This window comes from Phyllobates terribilis, unplaced genomic scaffold, assembly GCF_046119375.1.
Source record: "Phyllobates terribilis strain yellow unplaced genomic scaffold, ASM4611937v1 Scaffold_8__6_contigs__length_399053987, whole genome shotgun sequence".
Classification (NCBI taxonomy): Eukaryota; Metazoa; Chordata; class Amphibia; order Anura; family Dendrobatidae; genus Phyllobates; species Phyllobates terribilis.
The window spans coordinates 147322368-147348868 of record NW_027362768.1 but is presented as its reverse complement, the minus strand read 5'-3'; the positions used below and the strand labels follow the sequence as shown (position 1 = coordinate 147348868).

The 26501-nt window shown below is 43.0% G+C and overlaps 1 protein-coding gene across 4 annotated transcripts in view; it reads left to right on the top strand.

The window, feature by feature from the left end:
* Window positions 1–26501, top strand: part of OSBPL9 (oxysterol binding protein like 9) — a 101049-nt gene that overhangs the window by 16152 nt on the left and 58396 nt on the right. For 2 of the 4 annotated variants that reach the window (XM_073643485.1, XM_073643484.1), the window contains exons 2-4: window positions 10974–11024; window positions 17401–17479; window positions 22158–22234. In XM_073643485.1, the coding sequence (XP_073499586.1) occupies window positions 10974–11024; window positions 17401–17479; window positions 22158–22234 (207 nt within the window). Of the gene's footprint in view, window positions 1–10973; window positions 11025–17400; window positions 17480–22157; window positions 22235–25922; window positions 26152–26501 lie in introns of those variants that run through there. The other 2 variants (XM_073643487.1, XM_073643486.1) reach the window with 2 other exon arrangements.

Genomic DNA, 26501 nt, shown 5'->3' with positions numbered 1-26501 from the left:
ATTGTGCTACCCTCGTTCTGCAGCAATCCCAAGAACCCAGGGGAAGTCAGGTTCCATAGCCTAGATGTTAGGAGGTCCCTGCTACAGTACATTTACATGACTAGTCTGTGGAGGAAAGACTATTCTTTGTTCCTGGCCTTTCAAGGGTGTAGGAAAGGTCACGGGGTGTCCAAGGGTACCATCTCTAGGTGGCTCAGGGAGGCCATTTGCTTAGCCTATACTTCCACAGGGGTTCCAGCCCCGGACAATGTGAGGGCTCATTCCACCAGAGCTGTCGCAACCTCCTGGGCAGAGAGAGCAGATGTCTCGATCGAGCAGATATGTAGGGCTGCTACTTGGTCTACACCATCCACCTTCTTTAAGCACTATCGGTTGGATCTATCCTCTTCTGATCTCGCCTTTGGGAGAAGGGTACTTCAGGCGGTGGTCCCTCCCTAGGGTGCTCATAAATTCTCCAAAATTCTCTCAAGGTGTGCTGTCATGGGGGAGGGGAAAACACCAAGGTTACTTACCGGTAGCCGGTTTTTCCTGAGCCCATGACAGCACCCGTAGTTTCCCCCCCTTATTTTTTCTATGTTTCTCACACCCTGGTGTGCACTGTTTGGGGTGGTGTGTATATGTATATTGTGGTGTTGGTTATGTGCCTAACCTGTTTAGGGAGGTCCTCTCAATGCTCTGTAAACAACTGAAGTGAGGGAGAGGTGCCGCCCTTTTATTTCAGACGGTTTCCTGTCCTTGGTGGGGCGGATCCTCTCTCAAGGTGTGCTGTCATGGGCTCAGGAAAAACCGGCTACCGGTAAGTAACCTTGGTGTTTTTGCTGCGTTTTTCAGGATCCCAAAGTACAGCTTTGCTTCCACCACAGAAGCATGGACACAGGTCACCAATAGCAGTGCATTGAGTTTGTAGGACACTGTTTAACTTTCACACTTTGGTCTGCCATTGGGTTGATCAGGCATTGTTCAATTTCACACCTTTGTCAGCCACAGTTAGGAATTAGTACAGTTTTTAATTAAATTAGTGATGTGTACAAAGGAAACCTTGGCCGACCAAGGTGTGAGATTGAACAATATGTGGTCAGCCAATGTTTATTCTAATCCAAACTGCCATTTCAGGCGACCAAGACAAGATGGTAAACTTGGGAAAATCACAAAAATAAATACACATATTGCTGTACTTGCTTATCTTCACTAAAAAACGCAGAAAAACCTGATGGCTATGTTCACGCTAGGCATTATTTCACCACCCATTACTTTCAATGGGTGAAAAACGCTGAAAGAAGTGAAATGCTCTATTGTGCAAAAAAACATGCAAAGCACAAAATACTGATGACACAAAAAACAAGGTGTGTTTGAGATTTCCAAAATCTCATAGACTTTGCTGTTGCTGTATAACGCAGCTGAAAATTTGCATTTAAAAAACGCATAAAAAAAATGCTGAAAAAACGCCTAATGTGAACATACCCTTATGCTGACTGGAGTGCATCCTAGCTCCTGCCCAAATTGACGGTCCATGCTTTTCACTGATGGGCTGCAGCACCATCTACAATAATGGACACTTGGAGCAGTGGCAGAAACTCAGTGCTGGACCCGGGGAGGGGAATGAGGCATAATTTGGTTTTTTGTTTATTTTTAAAGAAAAAAAAACAAACTGTATCCAGGAGGGTGGGGGTGAGCGGGAGGTTTCCATAACTGGCAAACTCATTTATAACAAACCCTCCGATTTTATTTGCTCTTTTACTGTCACAATGATTTCTATTTTACAAATGTTTGAGAAGAAAGGAAAAAAAGGACTGTATTAGGGTACGTGCACAATGTCTTTTAGATGTGTGAGTGAGAACCTGCCAAGTTTTTTCGGTAGGAAGACACTTCAGGATGTGCCAGCGTCTCTCTGGTCGTTTCCTGAGCACATTTTGCAATTTCTCTGGCCACTGGCATTTTATTTATTTTTTTTACTTGTATAAACTAACTTTTCTATGTAAAAATTACTCGCTGTTCATATGTTCGGTCTTTGAGCGCCTTTTAACCGCTTTAGATTTCCTAAGACGTCAAGTGGTTAAAAGAATTGACTGTACATGTTGAACCCGCCTGAGGAATGGACCGGCCATGTCCTTTATCCACTTGGCGTCTTTGAAAACCTTTAGCGGTTAGAAGAAGTTCAAAAACATGAACAAATATGAAAGTGCGTATGTTCATTCTTTTTAGTGTATGCTTAGCCTTTTTTCAGGAGGGTTATGGAGTGTAACCACCTGAAAAAGGATGTGGTGTGCACATACCCTTACTGTGCCGTTACACTGATGTGTGCAGAGTCCTAAAGCAGAAATGCAAATACCTTAGAAATCATGTGAAATATTATTTGCAAGTCATTTCCTTTGTGTAGAGAATGGATATATGATAACTGCAAGAGATACTGAGAAGGGTTTGTTAAAGGGGACAGGTCCCTAATATCACGCCTTTGGCGGCACCCTCGCCGGTGCCGCTGGAGGCCCAACGCACAGCACAGCTCCATATAGTGCATGGGGGCTGCTGCCACAGGAGGATATGTCATTAATATCATCCACCCCTTTAAGATGGATCTGTCATTAGAGTCCGGTATATTTGAGGGTCGCACTCGGACACAGAATCTCCTGTATCTGAACACATTCCCTTACTGTTCACCAGAGGTTGCTGCTACCGTGCCTGCACTATCTTGCTATCTTCCTATGGCGAGTGCTGCTCTGCTGCTGGGGAAAAAACTAGTTAATTTTTAAATTTATGCCTCACCTTAGGAAATGATCTACATTGGAGATGATACGATTATATATATATTTTTTCACTTATTGTCATATAGGTTCCTCAATCTAATGACATTAATTAAACATTAAGCCGCGCATTGGCCTTAACCTTTGCTGCGTAAGCTCTTGTGGGACTACAACTCTCAGCATTCCCTGGACTTGCTGTAGTTCTGCAGGTTGCAGTCCACTGGTGCGTCCGGGGTTCTGCCTGATTGTGATCTCTAGCTGCTTAGTTTTCTAGTAGCGGTGCAGCCTCTATAACCGCTGACTCCTCATACATTATTAATGTCTGTGCAGCTGAATCCAGTCCAGAAATCCTTTCCGCTAAGTGTTGTGTATCCTGTCATGTGCGTCTGTTACATGGTGCTTTCTGGCTGCTGTTCTTGGAAGGGAAACTGTTTTTCCATCTTTTCATTTTCAATAAAAAAAATATTCTCTGAAATAAATTGAGTTTTTAATATTGATCTCTTGGGGCAGAGACAGGATTGTGGCGTTGATCTTTAGCGTACATTTACAGTGCACATACACTCCTACTGCAAGGGGCGGTCAGACGCTGAAGCAGTGGGACCCACAAAGGTCCTATTCTCATTAGTTACCATACAGTTTTATGTATGGTAACTAAACTCGTTGTGTTTTACAATTCTCACTAGTTACCATGCACTCTTTTTGTGTTTTACAATTCTCACTAGTTACCATGCACTCTTTTTGCATTTTATAATTTTCATTACTTACCATGCACTCTTTTTGTCTTTTTACAATTCTCATTAGTTACCATTCACTCTTCTTGCGCTTTACAATTGCTACCGCAGCCCAGTGCGCAGGAGCATCGCATACAACATGTGTAGGTACGGTATGAAACTTGTCTAAATAAGTATTCCCATGATATAACGATATGGTATATTGATAGGATTTACCATATCCAGGCATGGAGAAACTTGCCTGCACGGTGGGCGGTCATGCTGCAGTCATTAGTCTGATGCTCGTCCGATATTGTGCATCGGTCCTATTCTAATATTTCTAAAGTTGGGGATGATTGCTTCTACAACCTAAACACACAGTGTGAATTTGTCAAATCAGGAGGGAGACCGCACTGAGGACACTGCTAATTTTCGACCTTGGGTGCATGATGATTAGTGATGAGCGAGCACTAAAATGCTCGGGTGCTCGAAGCTCGGGTCGAGCACATTGGAATACTCGGGTGCTCGACCCGAGCAACGAGCCCAATGTAAGTCTATGGGAAACTCGAGCATTTTTCTGGCTGTCCCCCCCCAGCGGTCTGCAGAAGGTCAAAAATTGCCCAAATAGATGGGAACCGTGCTCAATTAAACGTCAGGCAGGCAGAATATATAGGCAGACAGGCAGGCAGGGTATATAGGAGGGTGCATGAAAAACATAGCAGGGCACTTGGGACATACTAGTGCCCTCCGATTTCCATGCACCCGTCTCTTTAAAAAAGCCGGCCGGTAATTCAGCAGCGGCATACACCGGTACCCGACAATTTAGAACAGAAAGAATAGAGCTTCACACATAGATTAGATAGATAGAAACATGTCAGTCACATATATATGAAGTACAGTGATAGTGTTGGTTACTGTACTTGTCATTTAGTGTTAAAATAAAGGATTTATAAAAAAAAAATAAAAAAAATTGGCGTGGGGTTCCCCGTAATTTTAGTCTCTAGCGGAGGTTAAGCAGACGGCTGGGGCAGATGTTTGAAGCCTGGGAAGGGGGTGATACCCACGGAGCTTCCCAGGCTACTAATATCAGCCCTCAGCTGAATACCTAGCCTTTACTAGCTATTAAAATGGGGGACCCCCCCAAAAAAATGACGTGGGGTCCCCCCTATTTTAATAGCTAGCAAAGGCTAGGCAGACAGCTGGGGGCTGATATTAATAGCCCAGGAAGGGTGCCATGAATATTGGCCCCCTCCCAGGCTAGAAACACCAGCTGTCAGCCGCCCCAGAAATGGCGCATCCATAGGATGCGCCAATTCTGGCACTTAGCCTCGCTCTTCCCACTGCCCTGTAGCGGTGGCAGTGGGGTAATAGGGCTGGCGTTGATGCCAGCTGACATCAAGCCCAGGTTAGTAATGGAGAGGCGTCTATAAGACACCCCCATTACTAACCCCATAGTCAAAGTTAAAAAAAAAACAAACACCCAGAGCAAAGTCCTTTAATTGAAATAAACACACAATTCTTTAATATTCTAATTTAAACCATACTTAACGTATCGCCCATTCCAGCTGAAGCCAATGTCTTCTGCAATAAAAGTAAAATAATAAACCAACCTCATCCTTACCTTTCCATGGTTCCCAGGACTGCTTCAGATCTGCTACATTCACATGACAGGCTGGATCGTAGCAGAAAGCTGCCATCCAGCTTGCCATGCCGCAGACACTGAGAAGCTCCTCAGTGTCTGGCTGTGACGGCATACAGATGAGCCGAGCTCATGTCCAGTGAACTCCGCTCACCTCATGCACGTCACTGACAGCGTGGGAGAATTCTCCTGCGCATGCGGTGAGCGCAGGAGAATTCTCCCACGCTGTCAGTGATGTGCATGAGGTGAGCTGAGTTCATTGGACATGTCCAATGAACTCAGCTCACCTCATGCGCGTCACTGACAGCGTGAGAGAATTCTCCTGCGCTCAGCGCTTGAGCAGGAGAATTCTTCCACGCTAGGATGGCATTGAGATGACAAGCTGGATCGCAGCTGAACGCTGCCATCCAGCATGCCATCCTTCATAGACGCTGCAGAGCGCAGGCATGCTTGCGCTCTGCAGTGTCTCTGAAGGATGACCAGCTGGATGGCACCGCTCATACAAAAATATGGCAGGCATACAAAAATATGGCAAAGCCCACGTCAAAATTTTTGGGAAAAATTAATTAAAAAAGAATAAAAATAATAATAATGTAGGGACTGCATCTTTATTAACCCCTCCATTTGAGGGGTTAATAAAGATGCAGTCCCTAAATGTGTTTTTTTTTTTTAATGAATTTTTCACCAAAAATTTGACATGACCTTCCCCATATTTTTGTGTCCAGCCAGGTATAGCAGGCAGGAACGGGCTGCCCCCAACCCCCAGATGCCTATTTGTACCTGGCTGGAAACAAAAATACAGGGAAGCCCTTTTTTTAATTATTTAATGAATTTCATGAAATAATTTAAAAAAAAATTGACGTGGGGCTTCGCCCTATTTTTGTGTCCAGCCAGGTACAACGAAGCCGCTGGGAGCTGGAATCCGCAGCGCAGGGAGGCACAAGCTTTCTACCCCCCCCCCCTGCTGCAAATTGCAGTCCGCAGCCACCCCAGAAAATGGCGCGTTCATAGAAGCGCCATCTTCTGGCGCTGTACCCAACTCATCCAGGGCCCTGGTGTTGTGGCTCACTGGGTAATAAAGGGGTTAGGGCCAGCTTGGTATTATCCGCTGGCCCCAAGCCCGAAATTCATGGGGTCACGCCAATATTAGACATGACCGCCATGAATTTCTAGTAAAGTATTTGAAAAAAACACAACACCCAGAATAAAGTCCTTTAATTGAAATAAACACACATTCCTTTAATGTTCTAAATTAAACCATACTTACCGTCACGCCCATTCCAGCTGAAGCCAATGTCTTCTGCAATAAAAGTAAAATAATAAACCAACCTCATCCTTACCTTTCCATGGTTCTCAAGACAGCTTCAGCTCTGCTATATTGACTTGACAGGCTGGATCGCAGCAGAAAGCTGCCATCCAGCTTGCCATGCCGCAGATTCTGAGAAGCACAGGCATGCTTGCGCTCCTCAGTGTCTCGCTGTGACGGCATTCAGATGAGCCGAGTTCATGTCCGTCGGAGAATTCTCCTGTGCATGCGGTGAGTGTGAGAGAATTCTCCTGCGCTCACCGCATGCGCAGGAGAATTCTCCCACGCTGTCAGTGATGTGCACGAGGTGAGCTGAGTTTATTGGACATGTCCAATGAACTCCGCTCACCTCATGCACGTCACTGACAGCGTGGGAGAATTCTCCTGCGCTCAGCGCTTGAGCAGGAGAATTCTCCCACGCTGGGATGGCATTGAGATGACAGGCTGGATCGCAGCTGAGCGCTGCCATTCAGCTTGTCATCCTTCAGAGACACTGCAGAGCGCAAGCATGCCTGTGCTTCTCAGTGTCTGCGGCATGGCAAGCTGGATGGCAGCTTTCGGCTGCGATCCAACCTGTCATGTGAATGTAGCAGAGCTGAAGCTGTCGTGGGAACAATGAAAAGGTAAGGATGAGGTTGGTTTATTATTTTACTTTTATTGCAGAAGACATTGGCTTCAATTGGAATGGCCGTGATGGTAAGTATGGTTTAATTTAGAACATTAAAGAATTGTGTGTTTATTTCAATTAAAGGACTTTATTCTGGGTGATTCTGTTTTTTTTAACTTTGACTATGGGGTTAGTAATGGGGGTGTCTTATAGACGCATCTCCGTTACTAACCTGGGCTTGTTGTCAGCTGGCATTATAAGCTGACATCAACCCCAGCCCTATTACCCCACTGCCACCGCTACAGGGCAGTGGGAAGAGCGAGGCTAAGTGCCAGAATTGGCGCATCCTATGGATGCGCCATTTCTGGGGCGGCTGACGGCTGGTGTTTCTAGCCTGGGAGGGGGCCAATAGTCATGGCACCCTTCCTGGGCTATTAATATCAGCCCCCAGCTGTCTGCCTAGCCTTTGCTAGCTATTAAAATAGGGGGACCCCACGTCATTTTTTTTTTTGGGGGTCCCCCATTTTAATAGCTAGTAAAGGCTAGGTATTCAGCAGGGGGCTGATATTAGTAGCCTGGGAAGCTCCGTGGGTATTACCCCCTTCCCAGGCTTCCAACATCTGCCCCAGCCATTTGCTTAACCTCCGCTAGAGACTAAAATTACGGGGAACCCCACGCCAATTTTTTTTTTTTTTTAATCCTTTATTTTAACACTAAATGACAAGTACAGTAACCAACACTATCACTGTACTTCATATATATGTGACTGACATGTTTCTATCTAATCTATGTGTGATGCTCTATTCTTTCTGTTCTAAATTGTCGGGTACCGGTGTATGCCGCTGCTGAATTGCCGGCTTTTCATGTTTCACTGTGAGCACTGTTCCCATCGATTTGGGCAATCACTGTAATGCCACAACCACCATGGCTGCGGCATTACAGTGAGTGGCAGACAATCCCTGCATGATTGGTGCTCTAAATAGCGCCAGACATGCAGGACAGGGACCCGAGCTCCCGCCCGGGCATCTCGAAAGTACTCGGTGAGCTCCGAGCATCTCGACTACTGAGATGCTCGGGCGAGTACCGAGCAGTGGCGAGCATGCTCGCACATCACTAATGATGATATTTTATTTATATATATTTTTTTTACTGCTTTTTGAGCTTAAGAACTTTGATGGTGCAGGACAAGGGCTTGTCTCCTGTATCATTTTGGGGTACAGTAAAAATGGTAAAAAAAACCTCCCAACACCCCCGCTCCCACCTCCAAAAAAAACACCAAATGAATACAATTCTGCAGTTATTTTTCATTGTGCAGTAAAAATGCCAGGGTTTTTTGTTTGCAGGATTAGATTTTTTTTTTAATGGTAGCATTTTGGGTGCATGTGTGTGTTTGTTTTTTGTTTTTTTTCTCTTTCTGAGATTAACAAGAGAATTTGGTATATTACAGTTGCACTGATATCAAGTTTGTGTCCTCTTATTGTTTTGTTAAACCAGTGATGTGGCCCCTTCATTCTGAGCATTCTGGAATACTGTAATTAAAGGGGCTTTCCACTTTCGAAAAATATCTGTTTACAGGCGCTGTGTCTTGTTAACCTTTCCGTTGTCCAGTACTTGGTCTCTGCTGCTGCTCCCGGTTTCTGTTATTGTCTGCAGCGTTGATTTCACTGCAGACGATCGGTGAGCTCAGCGGCTCGTGCTGTCTGACTGCTGGGACCCAGAATGGGGGACATGTTTGTTTTGTTCCGGCTGGAGCAGAACCTCTGATGCCATTTGGCACATGACGATTGCCCGTCTGGCACCTATTTTTTTAAATCAAGGACCGTACTTGATGTAGAAGCAATTTATCTGCGGTTCATTAAGCTTTATAATAAATCAACCAATAATTATTGCAAATGTAAACCATGTAGTGACACCGTTGGTTTATCCGCCAGGTGGGTTGGGGCTGACGAGCCATTCTGGGTAATGGCACATGGACAATTACAGCGCCGGCTTTTAACAAGAGCATCGATGCATAGTAATGTAGAGATTGCACATTGTGTAAAGGCTCGTTCCCTGTCTCTTCATTATTATGCACCAGCGCTTCAGTGATTGCGTTTTAATCTCTTGTATAAAATTAGCCATAGTTGGTGCAGGCATGGCCGCCGCAGGTAGCTCCATCTACTAGGGATAGCTACCCTGCAAGTTAGTGTGTAACCCTCCAGGCTATGCTCCCACCATGAGTATTTGGTGAGTTTTTGATGTTGCATAGTTTCTGCACTTATTAGGTAAATTAATTTACTTGCATTTTATTTATTTATTTTAAATGGGTTTTTGAAGTTGCAGTTTTTGTCTTTTTTTTTATCGTGTTTTTAAATAAAGCTACTTTATTTTTGATACGTCCTGGTATTTGTCTTTGATATAACTTTTTTTTTTTTACTTTAAATATTTTTAATGAGTTTTAATAACATTGATATGAAAACAGAACATTCCAATTACGTTCAATAATAACAATAAAAAAAAGTTGACGGTTGTTAATATTAAGTTTTCGTTAAAGTTTAGAATATAAGTATAATCAGCTTGTTGAAGTATTAATGTAAGCTCTAACATGAACGAAATAATTGTGCGCTAGAGGAATGTAATGAGGGAGGAAAGAGAGAGAGAATGGGAAGGAAAAGGAGGTGGGGGAGGGGGCACAAAAAAGAGATGAAGAAAAAAACAACACGACTTCTTGAAACCAGCATTTCAGAGGATACCACGTCTACCACGACATTTTATTTTAAGTATTATTTGTCGACAACCACATTTCCAGCTTATTCCCCTCACTGAATAATATCCAACATGTCCATTGGCAATGAGGATTTGATAAAACTTTGATAGTCGTTCTATGGGGAAAATCCACACATAAAACAATAGAAATTGATATGTTGCAGGTTTAAAACATTTGCCACAGGTCAATTTGTGCAGTGCAAAAAAATAATAAAACAAAAAAGCACATTGGGCTTTCTATAAATCTTATGTACTTTTCTGGAACTGTAAGACAGTAGAAAAAGCTTAGTAAACATATGTTGTGTCCACCAACATTAACAACCTAAAAACTGACACATAATTAAAAATATGGTAAAACATATCAAATTTTACTAGTCATATTAAAATAGTATAAAGTATAAAATTAAAGAAAAAAATGCCCAACAAAAAGGCACCTAGGATTCAGGAATGCAATAGTTAAAGCACATATCCTCATCAAAGAAGACGGCGAAACGCGCGTCGGAGGAGTACAGGCATCCTGGGGTCAATAATGGCACTTTGCTCCTACACATATGCTTGCTCTGCCTATTTGACATATTTTGAAATTAGATCTCTGCTGTTATGAACCTGACCTCTTTGTGCGATACGCATCTTATTTATTGATTATTTAGCTATATTGGATAGATTGATATACCATTTTACCTGTTTGGCATTGAACAATACACTCTATTCTTGGTTAATACTTGATATTAAGTATTGTCATGATTGATGTCATAACTAATAGTAGGAACTGATATATGAGCTTTTTACAAATATTATATTCCTGAACCCTAGGTGCCTTTTTGTTGGGCATTTTTTCCTAGAATTTTATACTTTATACTATTTTTAATATGATTAATAAAATTTGATATGTTTTATCATATTTTTGATTATGGAACTGCATTTTTTTTTTTTTTGTGCAGCAAAAATACCCAGTCTCAAAAACGCTCTGTGGGAAGTTGACCTTTAACAAGTCTTGTAATGTGAATAGGGACACTGACAAGGCAGAAACCCTTTAACAGGCGGCTGTTTCGTGCCCCCACGTATCTGATATTATGGGTAGATCATCAATATCTTGGGCGTATATTAGGAAAGCTCAGTTACGAGGAGAGCACTGTAGAACAATATACCAAATAGATTCTGCGGTAACAAGGTGGAAGCGACGCAATCCCAATAAATAATAGAAATTCTCATTTCATTTCTTTTTCAGTCAAAAGACAAGATGATGCGAGGATCTCGGCGCGGCTGCGTCCGTCTCAGAGTAAGTCCAGTCTCCCATTATACTGGTTTGATTGTAAGATGTCTTTTTTATTGTTTTCTCTGACTCTTCTGAATTTCTGTCACGACCGGTGAACTCTAAGTAGTCTTCCTCTGTCAACATTTCCTGTTCGGAGGATCATTCCTAAAGCATAAGCGATATGCACTGTCCCCGAGGACAAGACCCTGTGTGATTAATGACCATAGTCAGGAACCACAGTGTCTTACTGTGCAGCAGCTGCAAGAATACAATTCCATTTTGCCATCATGTTCCATACAGAGTGGTGTTAAAGTGTTTTTAATACAGATTGTAATATTAAAAAAAAAAAAAAGACCAAACATTTTAAAATAACCATTTACCATAAAAACTTTTTAAATATGATTAGAAAATCGACTAGTACTTTCCGTTCTGTAGCCTTTTATTGGGAGTTTTATACTATTTGCCATTATGGCGTCATTCCAACTTGCATATTTAGTATTTGTATTTGTAAAGCGGACCAGTCACTTGTTCAAGAAAATGTAGTAAAATACCTTGTAAAAAATCTCTGAGCTCCCTTGATCCTGATGCTTTTTTACATTTTGTGACATTTCTGCTCTGCAGTCCACTGAACGTTTCTTCTGAGTCTTCCCTGGGGGGCGTGCTCTTTTACACCTCTCTCCCAGACACTGCCAATGGCAGCTCGACCACCTCTGACATTGATTGGCTGCTAGACCAGCTGCTGAGCTGTGATTGGCAGCGCCTGGGAGAGATGTGTAAGCACGCCTCCCAGGGGAAGGCTCAGAAGAAACACCCAGTGGACAGCAAAGGTTTTCTTTCTTGCCGATGACTGTATGGATGTACTTTTCCAGGATTCACCAGACCAGGATGTTTTGTGTACTCACAGACGTCCCAAAGTCCCGGGTCTAGAAGTGCCATAATGAGATGCTTCAGTCACTTCCCACTTTTCAGTGACTCTGTCGAGACGGGAGCTTTTTCTTTAGTTTTTCTGTAGATCTGAAAGATGCAAACTCTGGCACAGAGTCCTGGGCACAAGTTTTCATCATGTTCTAAAACAATGCTTCTCCGGAGTGATGTCTAGGTGGCAGCACATCCACCATAAATGCAGCTTTCACCCATAGAGAGAATGTTACTTTAGCAAATCTGATTGCTGTGGATCGTTTCCGTATGGATAAGGAGTGCACACATTCGTATACGAGTGTGTATATACAGTGGCTTGCAAAAGTATTCACCCCCTTGGCTTTTTACCTATTTTGCTACATTACCTGTGTTTTAAATATTTTTGTAATCCAATTTGTGTGTGACGCATCAGCACTAAATAATTTAAGTTGGTGAAGTGAGAAAAAAATATATGCTTTACATTTAATTTTATGGGATCAAATAGCAAAAAATTGGCATGTGCATATGTATTCACCCCTAAAAAATTTCTGGTGCAAGTAATTCTCTTCATAAGTCACATGCTTAGTGAAAGGACGTCCACCTCTGTGCAATCTAAGTGTCACGTGGTCTGTCAGTATATACACTTTTACCTTTTCTGAAAGGCCTCAGAGGCTGCAACACCATTAACAAGGGGCACCGCTAACCAAACAACACCATGAAGACCAAGGAGATCTCCAAACAAGTCAGGGACAGAGTTGTTGAGAAGTACAAGTCAGGGTTGGGTTAAAGAAAAATATCCCAATCTCTGATGATTCCCCGGAGACTCCATCAAATCCATGATCATCAAAAGGAAAGAACATGGTACCACAACAAACCTGCCAAGAGTGGGCCGCCCACCAAAACACTCACCATTAATCAGAGAGGCAGCACAGAGACCAAAGGTAACCCTGAAGGAGCTGCAGAGATTGGAGACTCTCTCCATACGACCACAATAATCCGTACGCTCCATAGAAGTAGCCTTTATGGAAGAGTGGGCAGAAAAAAGCCAATTGTAAGGCTTTTTTTTTAGTTTGCCTAAAGACATGTGGGAGACTCCCCAAATGTATGGAGGAAGGTGCTGTGGTCCGATGAGACCAAAATTGAACTTTGGCCACCGAGGTAAATGTTATGTCTGAACCCAAACCAACACAGCTCATCACCCTAAGATCGCTTTCGCAAACCACTGTATAACTCCTTCATCTTTCTTGCAACAGTGTGAACAGATCCATTGTGTTGCTTATAATTGTGTTTGGCCTTTTTATTTATTTTTGTGTATAATGTTTAAACCGGATGTTATAACACATGGATGAAAAGTCTTCTGTTTTTTTTTTTCCCAAGATCAGTAATGGATCTGAATCCTTCCTTATTTCAATGAGATAAGCTCCAACTGATCCTTTTCTCTGTGACATCTATTCTTGGGGGAGAGTTGGGAGACTTCCAAAATAATTAGATGGTTGACTGGTCCTACCAAAATTAGCCAGAAAACATCCAGTGTATGGTCACCTTTTAGGGATCACGCCCTTGTAGAGCATGCCAAAAACATACTGTGACGTGCTGTGTTGGATTCTTTCTGTACATGCCTATGAACCTCCCCTAAAATGCTGCTACGAGGGAAAGACTTCACATGCCGTCTCCTTGAGCCTTTGCATTGCGGCTACTTGGTTGTATAGTAATAGGGCCATACAGGCTGTGTGCTCAGGGCTGTGCCGCGTGGTTTACGTGGGGCATAATTGTTCGAAGGACGGATATTGTGACTTTTCCACTGTTCTATTTCCTTAGAATAAGTCATCAGTATTAGGGTATGTGCACACGATGCAGAAATGCTCAGGATTTTTTCCTGAGCGTTTCTGCATCTCTCTGGCAGGAAAAAACGCATGCGGATTGTACATGCGGTTTCCTGCCAGGGACATGCGGAAATGAAGCGGTCTTCACTTTCATTTCCGCATGCGGGTTGACAAGCGCTTCCCAAGCGATTTTAGCATCACTTGGAAAGTGCTTGTCAACTTCACACTATATAAATCCATGCAACCGGCATGGATTTATATAGTGTGTGAATGTCAAAAAATAAAAAATAAATATATACTTTACCCTCTGATGGCCCCCGGTGTCCTGCTTCGCTCGGTCCCGGCTGCCGGCAGTGAAGACTTTAGGACCTTCCGACGTCAGCATCACGTGACCCGTCACATGACTCTGACGTCAGCGAAGGTCCTTCTTCATTCAACCGCGAAGTGCCGCGAACCAAGCAGGAGCGCTGCGCGGGCCGTCAGAAGGTGAGAATATATATATTTTTTATTTTATTCTTTTTTTTTTTAATGGTACCTGGGTCTGGATGAGAGTCCTCTCATCCACACCCGGGTACCATCCGCACATTAGACCTCATGAAAAGCGCATCAACATATACAGTGATGCGGATTCCATGCGGTCTAATGCAAGTCAATGGCTGCAAAAGAGCAGCGTTTCCGCAAAATTAATTGACATGCTGCGGATTTTTGACCGCAGCGTTTACGCTGCGGAAAAATCTGCATCATGGGCACAGCACATGCGGATTTCAATTGGGGAACATTGCTTCCCTTCTACCATGCATTTTTCATGCGTTTCCTCGGCGTTTACGCAACTGCAAAAACGCATCGGAAATGCATTAAATACGCATTGTGTGAACTCAGCCTAAGACCGGTGAAGATCCAACGCCCGGCACCACCGCCGATCAGCTGCACTGTACACTGTGTATACCTGGCTGCCGCTGACAGATGATTGTGGGGTTGCCGGGTGTTGGACCCCCACTGATATTGATGACCTATTTTAAGGGTAGGTCACCAATATCATAGTAGTGGAAAACCCCTCCGATATATTCTAATATTTTGTTGCATATTTATCAAAACTGACTAATTTTTGAACAGCGCAATCTTACTCTAGACTGTCTTAAAATGCGCCAGATTAATCACAGTGGTTCGTGCTGTTTGATAAAGCTGCTGAATCCTTGTCTTGTATAAGTTTACTCCAAATATTAGTTATTTTGTGCCTGAAATGTGCAGCAAAATTGTTGCACTGTTTTTGGTGTCGCATGTTAGGCTTAGTGGGTTAGGCCCCTTAATGCTAAACAACACTCCATTTCAGCAAAGCCATGCCCCTTGTTGGACAAGACCCAAAGAAGCTGATTCTTTAAGGTTATTTTTGAATACCTCTGTATTAATGAAGGGTCGTGGTGGCCAAGTTTATTAAGAGGCGCACGTCACTTCATGAAGTTGGTGCGTCTGATCACTGGCAAGCGCTTCACCACAAATACTACCCCAGTTAGGGAATTGAGTAACATTTCTGGCTGAAGTCATTTCATAACTTCTGAGTAGTGATGAGCACAAATGCTCCTTACTCGAGTTTGCATCGGATGCTCGGAGTATCGTGGGTGCTTGAGTGACATGCGCGAGTTCGCGGCTGTTAGCCACAAAACATGCGGAGATTGCCTGACATACATGAGCAATCCCCGCATGATTTTTGGCTGTCTAAGAGCCGCGGGGACTCAAACACGTCACTCGATCACCCGTGATACTCTGAGCATAGCTGACTGAGCAACTTCACATTTAGCAAAAAGTGTGACTTTTCAGACTGTCATGCCAAATGCATAAACGCTTTAATGAACTGGCACCAAAGTGTCCAAAGCACATAGCAATAAGAATTAATACAAGATGATAAAACTGTAATATAAGTAACAGAACAGATAGACAGAGAGAGATGTACTATATATATATATATATATATATATATATATATATATATATATATATATATATATATATATATATATATATATATATATATATATATATATATATATATATATATATATATATATATATATATATATATATATATATATATATATATAATTTTTATTTTAGTAGAAAACACACAGCAGGTAGGCTTTGATGCTTTTTTTTTTTTTTTTTTGTGAATAAAACTAAAGGCCCCGTCACACTTAGCGACGCTGCAACGATCCCGACAATGATACGACCTGTCAGGGATCGTTGCTGCGTCGCTATGTGGTCGCTGGTGAGCTGTCAAACAGGCAGGCTCACCAACGATCAGGGGAGCAGCGACATCGTGGAAAGAATCTTTCCACGATGTCCTGCTCCTGGTTACCAGCCTGCTGAAGCAGGAGCAGGCTGGTAACCATGATAAACAGCGCGTTACTAGGGGCACACGCGCTCCTAGTAACCCGTTGTTTATCATGGTTACCACTCTGCTACGTTGAGCGGGAGGTTACCGCTCACTTTAGCAGGCTCCTGGTTACGAGCCTGCTGAAGCAGGAGCAGGCTGGTAACCATGATAAACAGCGGGTTACTAGGTGCGCGTGTGCCCCTAGTAACCCGCTGTTTATCATGGTTACCAGCCTGATCGCTGGTTCCGCTGGTCACACACAGCGATGTGTGCTGACCAGCGGGAGGGCAACGACCAAAAAAAGGTACAGGACATTCTGCAGCGATCAGCGACCTCACAGCAGGGGCCTGATCGCTGCTAAGTGTCACACATAGCGACATCGCTGGTGAGGTCGCTGTTGCGTCACCAAAACCGTGACTCAGCAGCGATCTCGCTATGTGCGACGGGGGCTTAACTTGCTTAAACATGAACCCATAGCAAAGCAAACAGCGCTTTTTCCTGCCAAGAGAGCAGGTTTTGGATGCAGAAAAAAAAGCGCTGTGTGTGAACTGAATACTTTTTTTTTCTTAGTGTTTGTTGTGATAAAAAAACGAAAATGTTACAGCCAGTACTGGAAGTCAGTGACAGTACTGAAGGGTTCTTCCCCAAAATCTTCTTTATAGAAAAGAAACTTACTAAAATAAAGAAAAATATTATTTTTTATTTAAATTTTTTTTTCTTATTAATTTAGTTTGTCATTCAAATTAATAAGAAAAAATATATATCTTTTTTATTTTATTTTTTTCTTATTAAATTGTATAAGAAAAAATAAAATATATTTTCTTTTTATTTATTTTAATACGTTACTTTTCTATAAAGACGCCTTGAAGATGCATTTTTGTGGGGAGGTGGAAGCCAAAAAAAAAGAAAAATGAAGAAAGCACTTAAGTTACCACCCTGGTATCCAGACACTTGATTAACGAAGATATTCTTATACCCGGTCCTCACTAGACTGAAACACAATTCATGGAGATTACAAAGCTGGGAGACAACAGAAATAAATGCTAATGGCTTTGTTGGAAAGTGAGAACTTTTGCGCCATTGTCGCGGGGCAGTGTTGCTGCGGTGCCAGGACGGCGCTCACATGTCATTGCTACACTCTTGGATTTACGGAGCGTGGTGCTTCAGGAAGCTTGTGAGATGATTGCAGGCTCCTTCCCATAACTGTGCAGGGTCCCCCCTCCTGGCTGCTGTACTGCAGTGCTGTAGTAATACCGTATGTACTGCTGATGTCACTGCTACTCTGCTCAGCAATCTGCTCTTTGTTCCACAGGGGGCCGTGATTGGTATTGACGACGAGGACGACAGCACCTTTACTATAACAGTGGACCAGAAAACCTTTCATTTTCAGGGTGAGCAAAAAAAAAAAATCTTGTTTGTGTCAGTGTGGTGTGCGGCGTGTCTCCTCTCCAGCTCATGGGATAGCGCGCTGCAGCGGAGAAGAACGCCGGACTCCAGGCATTTCCTATCTCAAAAGCTGACTCATGGGAGCCAACTCTGCATCCAGCCAGACGCGCTCACCCACTCGCCCTGTGAGATGCGGAGTTTGCTGGGGGAAGAGCCCGCGGATCCTTTCTGTGTGACCAGGCTATTTTTGTCTTGTATTGCTTTACCTGCGGTGGCCGTATTAAGGTGGAGTTGTGCTTCAAGACTTGGAGTGTCTTTTTCTTCTCTCTTTCATCTGCACTCCTTGTCTCCATTTCTTCGCTTTTACTCTCCATTTCCGATCATAACTTCACAAATCAATGCCTTCTGTCACTGCTATGTTTCGGCATTGCATGCTGTGGCTGAACCGTAGAAAGGGTAAGATGTGACTCTTCCTGCAATCCCACGACTTTACACGGGGGTCTGTGGGCACGGTGAAATAATGCTCAATGCTCTTATAGTGCCTGGATATCAACTTCTTCACCTCCAGTTATCAAACCATCACTTATTTGTAGGGGTGGGGTACATGGCTTTATTTGTAGGGGTGGGGAACATGTCTAATTCTTGTTTGGGACGGCTTCTGCATTGGGCATGTCGGCAACTATAGAGCAGCTCCGATATTCTCCATATTGTACGTTATAACCGTCTGTACTGATATAACTGCTCATTCTTTGCAATCATTGTCTTTAGCATTGTGCTGCTTGTAATGTATATTTGTTTGTATAACTAGTCTGCTACACCTGCGTCGTTACATTGGGCTGTGAGCACAGATTTGGCTTTTGCCCCAATAGAGTTTATGGTGCATACACCTACTGTATCCATAGGCCTCCAGTCTCTTGCGCAGAGGCCAAAATATTGCAGTAGTCATTTTATTTTTTTTTTGCATTTATTCACAATGAATAAATTTGATACATATAATATGTATATTATTATTATATTTTATTTATATAAATTTATTTATATATATATATATATATAATATAATTTGCAGTGGTCTAGCTGAATTTCTTCCATACAACCTATATGTTGGGGAATATTCCAGACATTATGGGCACTGTCCCCATTGGGGCTCACAATCTACATTCCCTATCAGTATGTCTTTGGAGCGTGGGATGAAACCAGAGAACCCAGAGGAAACCCACGCAAACACGGGAAGAACATACAAACTCCTTGCAGATGTTGTCCTTGGTGGGATTTGAACCCAGGACCCCAGCACTGCAAAGCAACAGTGCTAACCACTGAGTCACCATACAGTGCTAACCACTGAGGCACCGCACTGAATAAGATCTCCCAATATATAAATATTTCGCTTTAATTTTTTTTCCTTGCAGATTTAAAGCTGTTTCATATCTACAGCTCGTCAATTCTTTCAGCGTTTTTGCATCATTTTCACCCATTTTAATGAATAGGGGGAAAAAAACGCAGCAAAAAAACTGTATATTTTTACCCAACATTTTTGCTGCTGAAATGTCCACCGCAAATACTTAACGTGTGCACATACCCATGATGGATTATGTTACAAGACGAGGAAGATAAAAGTATGGGGGAAAAAAAAAGGAAGCAAATGAATACAGTGTATATTCTTTTAATCGGTATTTTATTTTTTTTTGCAGATTTTGACCTATGCTGCTGGTCTTTTGCACCTTCTCCTTGATTTATAAATCTGGCCATGTGAACGCAACCTTTTCAGATCACACAGGGAATTTGCAGAAAGCTAATATGAAAGTTTTCATTAGTAATGAGCCGTCAGGTTTACACTGCCGTGGTCTGGCGATGCATCCAGAGCAGTTTTCTGTAGCTGCTGGTCTTCACATCGGCATCCTGGGACCCATGAGGTCGCGCTGCCTTGTAAGCACTAGAGTCGCTTAGGATTCTGGGTGCAGACATGAAGACCAATTGCCCTGTGGACTGTTCTGGACTCCGGATTAGGGCAACAACTCAGCACTGACGAAAACTCTGGACACTTTTTGTAAGGCTGACGGCACTGGTAACTTCCAAGTAACTCTTAACCAGTGCCGCCAGCCAGGCTCGGACTGGCCCACAGGAGAACAGGAGAATCCTCCGGTGGGTCCCCATGCAGGAAGTCCACTCCAGCTATATGAGAAGTACTTAGCACAATACATTTGTTGATAAGGGCATCATCTCAACATCCGTTTAACAAACTATAATATAGAAAAATAGGTAAATTTGTGAATGAGGGTAATGTGATATTTGTATGTAGCTGGACAGCAGGCCACCAGGGTAAATGTTACTGGTGGGCTCTTGGCGCCCCAGTCCAGCACTGCTCCCAGCAATCAGCTGTAATCTGATGGGACACCAGGTAGTGGGTGTTCAGTTTCTCTGCAGCGCCACCACAGGAGAAATAAAGTATTACAAGTTACCTAGCAAATCAGCAAGTTGTCTGTACTCCGGGCAGGAGAGACTTTGTGGCAGATTCACAGGAGTGATGGACTAATGTGTGTCACATTATTGTGACACCGGTACACCCTAGTAAAATAGGGAAAATATTTTAATTTTTTTTTATATGCATTTCTGATATTTTTTTAAACACCCCACTCCTGTCACTCTATTGAGCCCATTGTGTAATCTTTTATTGTGTGTTCTCTTTTCATTCTGCAGCCAAAGATCGATTGTCTGCTTTATAATATCAATTCGGAGGACTCGATTTTTATGTATCTGGGTTAATACAATGATGCTCGCAGCGGGCCAGAAACCATCGCCATTAATCACCGAGTGCAAACTGATTTAATAAAGGGGCCGGCAGCCTAAATATGGGTTACATAAATGAATTACCCTCCGCTATGGATTTATATTAGTGTCTTGTCCAGAAGGCACTGTCTTAGGCGGTGTACTCACATTTGGGCAATGTTCAGAAGTAGCGCTACAAGTGATTATTTTTCCATTGCTTATCAAATTTATGGCCATTAGGGCTTGTAAAAATGTGATGATTAGCTAGTGGGGATCCTCCTTGAGTGTCTGTCCCAGCTGGGCTCCTGCTGAGGATATGCAATCCCATTAATTCTAGATCCCAGCGTCCTCTCTCATTTCACCAATTGCTGGCACCGAGCATGGTAATTAGTAATTACCGCTTATAGCACCGCCATACGTACAGATTAGGCAAAAAAGATGTCAGGAGCTCTTGTACGGATCCTACTGGTGTATCTGCAAGTGTCGGTGTAAAGTGCTCAGAGGCGGAAATGTTTGCGGAAAAGTTTACACTTGGGGCTAGAAATCGACTTTGACCACCATACAGGTCTTGTGGCACAGACCTCTCTGAGGAGCTGTCACATTTCGAACCCTAGGGTACAACGACTGCAAAAAACTAATCGCAAAAGGTCCGATCCAGTTGGATTTTTTTTTTTTTTTTGCAAATTTCTCGCGGAGGTCATGTTACCCTATGGGTCGCAATGCAACTTAATTCACCTGCATTCACCTTACGTGGACTTGGTCATGGATGTTTCCAGTGCAGGTTTCCCAACAGTGGTTGGCACCATGTACACAAACGGGTTACAGGAGCGGCCAGCAATGGAAACCATATAAGTGAGACTACATCACCAAATATTGATTGGGTTTAGATTTCTCTTTTATTCATTCACTTTGCATTTTGTTAGGTTTTTTTTTTAAATCCACTATTAACACTTCTATTTTTGAAAGCATTTTTACTCTACAGCATTTATTCCCACACCTGCCTATATCTTTTGCACAGTGCTGTATTGCAGTCTGTCTCTACGGCAGATTTCCTGCTAAAAATCATTGGTTTCTGGGTGCAACACGGCCATAGGGCGTCATTGCAAATCCGTTGTAAGGCAATATATGCCTGGCAGCCAGTTTGTCTGTGCTGGCAAGGAGGAATGAAACATGGCAGCAGTCAAGACAGGGCATACTATTGAAATAGAAGATGAAACCATAAAAAGCGGCACTCACATAGAGGGATGAACAAGCAACAGCTGTTTCGCCTTAGTGCAGGCTTCGTCTGGCTCTTTCTGAAGACCCAGAAGAAGCATGTGCTCACGCAAAACGGCTGTTGCTCGTTCGTTCGTCTTTGTCTTTGCTCCTCATGTGATGACCAACAAACGTTGCTATTTTATTCACATACCAGCGGTAAGTGCCACTCTCTACAGTTTTTAGTCTTCTATATCAACTGTTGGAGCACTAGTTAGTGCAAGCTGAGCACCGCAAAATCTGGTCATCCCAAACTATTTTTGCTTTCTGATTTTTTTTTTTTTCTTGTTAAGCAGGTACAGTATGTTAGCACTGCCGGCGTTTTCTGTTTCTTTTTTTCTTTGATAATTACTATTCACTGGAGAAATATTGCTTTCACCCTTGATAATGTGTTTTTTTAAGACTTGTTTTTCACTCTTCACTATAAAAAGGTGACGATCTGCTAATTACGTGTATCTGGTTCCTGCTCGCTGAGGGATGTGCGTCGCAGACAGTGTTGCATCATGGAGATCTCAGAAATGCTCTGAGTCTCTGCTCATTGACTTCATTACCTTCAGTTCTTTAAAGGAGGACACTGTTCTCCAAGTCCCCAAGTCCAAGGCCCCATTTTTGGCAAACCTCTGAATTATACATTTATCTTTTTATTTTCTTTACATCCCACAGCCCGAGATGCAGATGAAAGAGAAAAGTGGATTCATGCGTTAGAGGAAACCATTCTGCGTCACACTTTGCAGCTACAGGTAAGGACTGATACAAGGACTAATAATTGCAAGATCGGTCAGAACAATGTACCGACAGGGGTCTCTTCATATTTGCATTGATCAGAGCCTCCTTTGTAGATGCCGCCAATAACGCCGGGTACGGTAGGGTCTGGTATAGTGCCTCCTATAGTCAGTAGTGTTTTTCCAATGTTGCTAGTGTCCTTCATCTAGGAGGTCCGGCACTTCTGTTAATAACATGCAAAAAATAACCATGCAGATGTGAACACGGCCTAAGAAGTAAGCGATCTGCAGTTGGCTAAGGATCCTGGGAAAAAGGAAGGGACAGAAAAGGGAGTTTATGTATTGGTTTGATGTTGGACATAATGTTTCCTCATTGTGTAATCTTGAAACAAGGTTTTGCAATATACTTTTTGTATCCATTCCTTTTGGAATTTAAAGGGGCTGTCTAGGTTAAATGAACATTTTTCCCAGTGGTTTGAGGTCTTTAAAAAAATGAACAAAACAGTACTCCTCTCCCACTTAGCTGGATCCAGCACAGTCTTTACACCAGAAGGGAGACGTCTGTGCTCAAGCAGGATCAGGACTTGATTGCCCTCCGCGGTCAGGTGACTTCTGTAGCGCATCATCAGTGATGTCACCAATGACATGCTGCGATAGTCACCTGACCGCGAAGGGCAGTCCCAGGACCCAGCCGCAATGACTACTCCCTGCCAATGTAAACGCTGACCATGAAGCTGCCTGTGCTGGATCCAGGTAAGTCCCAGGAGGTGCGCAAGCGGAGATTTTGAAAGCCAAGAGAAATCGATACAGAAAATATATTGATTAATGCTACCCACACAATGTCAGGGGATGGGGGGGATGTGATGCAGATTTGCACGTTTTACATGTATAGTTTGTAGGGTGAAATTTGCAGCGTAGATTGATGGGCTGCTCATTTATAATCCTCACCGTGGGCTAATTCATTCTCCGATTTTTGCATAATATTTCATACTCTTTGCCTGTGCTGTGTTTGGACAGAATATTCGCTGTGAGTCCTTCTACCCAGACTGTATTCTTACCATGCAATGAATAGAGTCCGTTCTACGGTCATTATGTCCAGCCTCATGGAAATGTTCTGTTTTCAGCAATTTTCTCTTTAATGTCCTATTTCTCATTTGCGGTCCTCTACTTGTGAGCTGATTTCAGCATTGGTGGCCTTTAGTGACCAAGTCCTTCCTGCTTCATTCATTTATGCAGATTGTCCGTGCTGGTGTCAGTGGTACGTCGCACGTGTGACCATAGTGTGGGAGCGTCTTCCGGCTGTTTTGTCGTCCATTGATGTGATGAAAGCTCTTATTGACTCTCCATTTAAAAAAAAAAAAAAAGTTAAATTGATGAGTATTTTAACTTTTTATTCTTGGCTTAAAAGGGCTCAAACTATAAGAATTGTCGGAGGCTAGGAAAGCCATGTGGCTTTCTCCAAAAACCGCTCTGCATTTATCCTCAGAATAGGGCTGATCTACTAATACTCTCTAACATTTAGACAGTGCAAACTTAGGGCCCAATTCATTATTGCATTGGCCCTAGTTTTTGTTTAGCTTTTGCTGTTTTTTTGCCTATTTTTCATTTGCACCATTTATTTATTTATTTATTTATTTATTTATTTATTTTTAAGTCCATTTCATATGTTTTTTTTCTTTTGTTTACCATTATGGAGGGGTTTACAAATATTTTCAGTTGGTTTTTCAATTGCAATTTTTTGGGCACCTTTTTTTTGCTGTTTAATCTGAGAGCAGCATAATGTAGGGGCAGAGACCGTGATTCCAGCTTTGTCACTTTCTGGGCTGCTTGCTGCAGTTTTGATATAATCACTGTTTTATCATTAGGAGATTATCGCTATAGGACCAGTAAACCTGCTGCCAGGTAGTCCTCCAAATTAATGATCTCTGTGTAACCCCACCCCCCACCACTGACTGGCTGCTTTCTATCTATACACAGTAGGCGGCCAATCGGGGGTGTGGGCGGGGTTATACACAGCCAATCAGTGGCGTGGGAATGTAATAAAGGGCTCAGCATTTCGAGCTCTGCTAGATCTGCAGCCGAGAAAACTGATTTTATCAAGACTTCAGCAAGCAGCCGAGTAAGTGACACATCACTGGAGCCAGGGTCTCTGTCTCTATCTACATCATGTTATTTTCAAATTACGTAGAAAATGTGATGTCGCAATTTTTTGACGCAAATGTACTTCAGTCCTCGCCACAAAATTTTAGCTGATTGCATGACTTTTTTTGCACTAAAAAGTTGCAAAAAAGGTTAAAAACAAAGAACATTTTTTACTTTGCACAAAAGTCATAAAGAATCGGGCCTTAGAGGAAACGTTTTTTGAATGATTGAAGTTTTTTACTTTGCTTCATGCATTTAGTGTCTAGTCCAAGTTTGCACCATCTACTAATTGGCTTACTATTATTGACGAAGTTCCACCAAATTTAGGTGGAATTTTGGGACAATAGCTTGCAACCCCTTTCTGATGGACCACAACCTATTATCTAGCTTGCCGATAAACCGGTCTAAAACGCATAATTAATGTGGTGTCCACATGTAAGTCAGTCTGGAGCATATAGCTGTGTAATTGCTGGTCTCGCTTGCACATATTCGCTTGTTCCATTGGCTATAGAACAGATGAAGGAAGCCAAGATAGCGGATGACGACGACTCCTCCGTGGGTGCACTCACTCAGATATTAAAGGGTTATTTCCGTCTTAATAAATGGGTATTGTTGGAGAGAGCTTGTAAATGTAAGCAGTTTTGCAATTTTCCGCTTTTAAAATTTTTCAGCCGTTCTTGAGATATTTTTATTTACAGCTCGCTGCCGTGGAGACCGACTGTTAGACAGCAGAATATGTAAAGTGTTTACAAGCTCTTTTCTTGTGCATTTGTAAGCACGGTTTTGAAGCTGGTTCAGAATCACTGGAGCGCGCTGTTACCTCCTAATTCTGGTGCGCTTCAGCACAGCGCTTACAAGCTTAGAAAGTAGCTGGGGTCGGTCTCCTAGGCAACGAGCTGTAAACAAAAGAAAAGTGTTAGTATCTCAAAAATGGTTGCAAATTTAACAAGCAGCAAATTGCAAAAGTGCTTCTTTTTGCCAGCACTGTTTGTTAATGAAAATTGGAATAATCATTTCAACGAGCGCCGCATGACCGTATATAAGGAATGGGCCGTAAACGAGCGCTAACAGACTTGTCTCTGCAATCGGTGTTCATTTATTGGAAAAAGTATGAGCTCCTAAATGCAATTTTTATATATATGTTTGCAAATCTTAAAATCGTTCAATGAAACCTCAAATTTCATGCTGGCCTCATCGGCGGAGGCTGCCTGTAATATGAGCAGAGCGAAGAAGGAGGCAGAAGCTGCGGACGTGTGAGAGGAGGAGGGTGAAGAGTTAACGGCAGGATCTCTGTACTATGCACTCCTTAGTAATGTCTGACGTGACCGGCAATGAATATGTGGTAGATGTCTGCAAAAGAGAACAGTATTGTTTTGATGATCATATGATGACTAGATGGCGTTGCTCTCGCCCCGCAGTGCTGTATACTCCCCTCACTTCCTGGAACAATGGGGTTAATATATGTGTAATAGTATCTGATAGCGGCAATAGACTGATTACTAAGCCGAGCATGATGTGAATCAGAGCTGGCACCTTCCCCAGTGTATTGCTGAACGGCGCACGGCGTCATGTGACCCGCAGAAACCCAATGGACACGGATGTTTTTGATATGTAAGCTGCACCCGTCCAATGGTTACAGGGTGGGAGGCGAGAAGCAGCAGCAGCAGCAGGTCAGGAGACGCGCAGAGGAAGTAGCCGGATGCTCTCATCCTGTAAGTAAAAAGCATGCATGTCACCGCCGATCAGGATTACAGGGCTGTGTGATCACAATGGCCGGGGAAGGCTGCAGCAGCGTAAGTAATGACCGCCACCACCGCCGTCCTCCTGTCATTGTTATCATGTCAGGCAGCACGTGACTGGGGGGCAGGAAGAACGGAGACTGCCCGGGGGGCCCCTATACTGTGCAAAGGGATCATCATGGGGGTTTTCTGGAATGGCAGGAGGTCACGCAAGGACGTGAGAGGCGCAGCCCTGTATGGCGGTATTAAATAAAGATGTATATACCATCTGCTGGGCTCAGGGGTCTTTGTGCAGTGGACTGAAGGGGGGAGCTTCATTGAGCTGATTTAGGAAATGGGATACTAAGGATGAGGATCCTGGTCACGTCCCGATGAGAATAGTCATGTGGCTTTTGTCTGTGTTT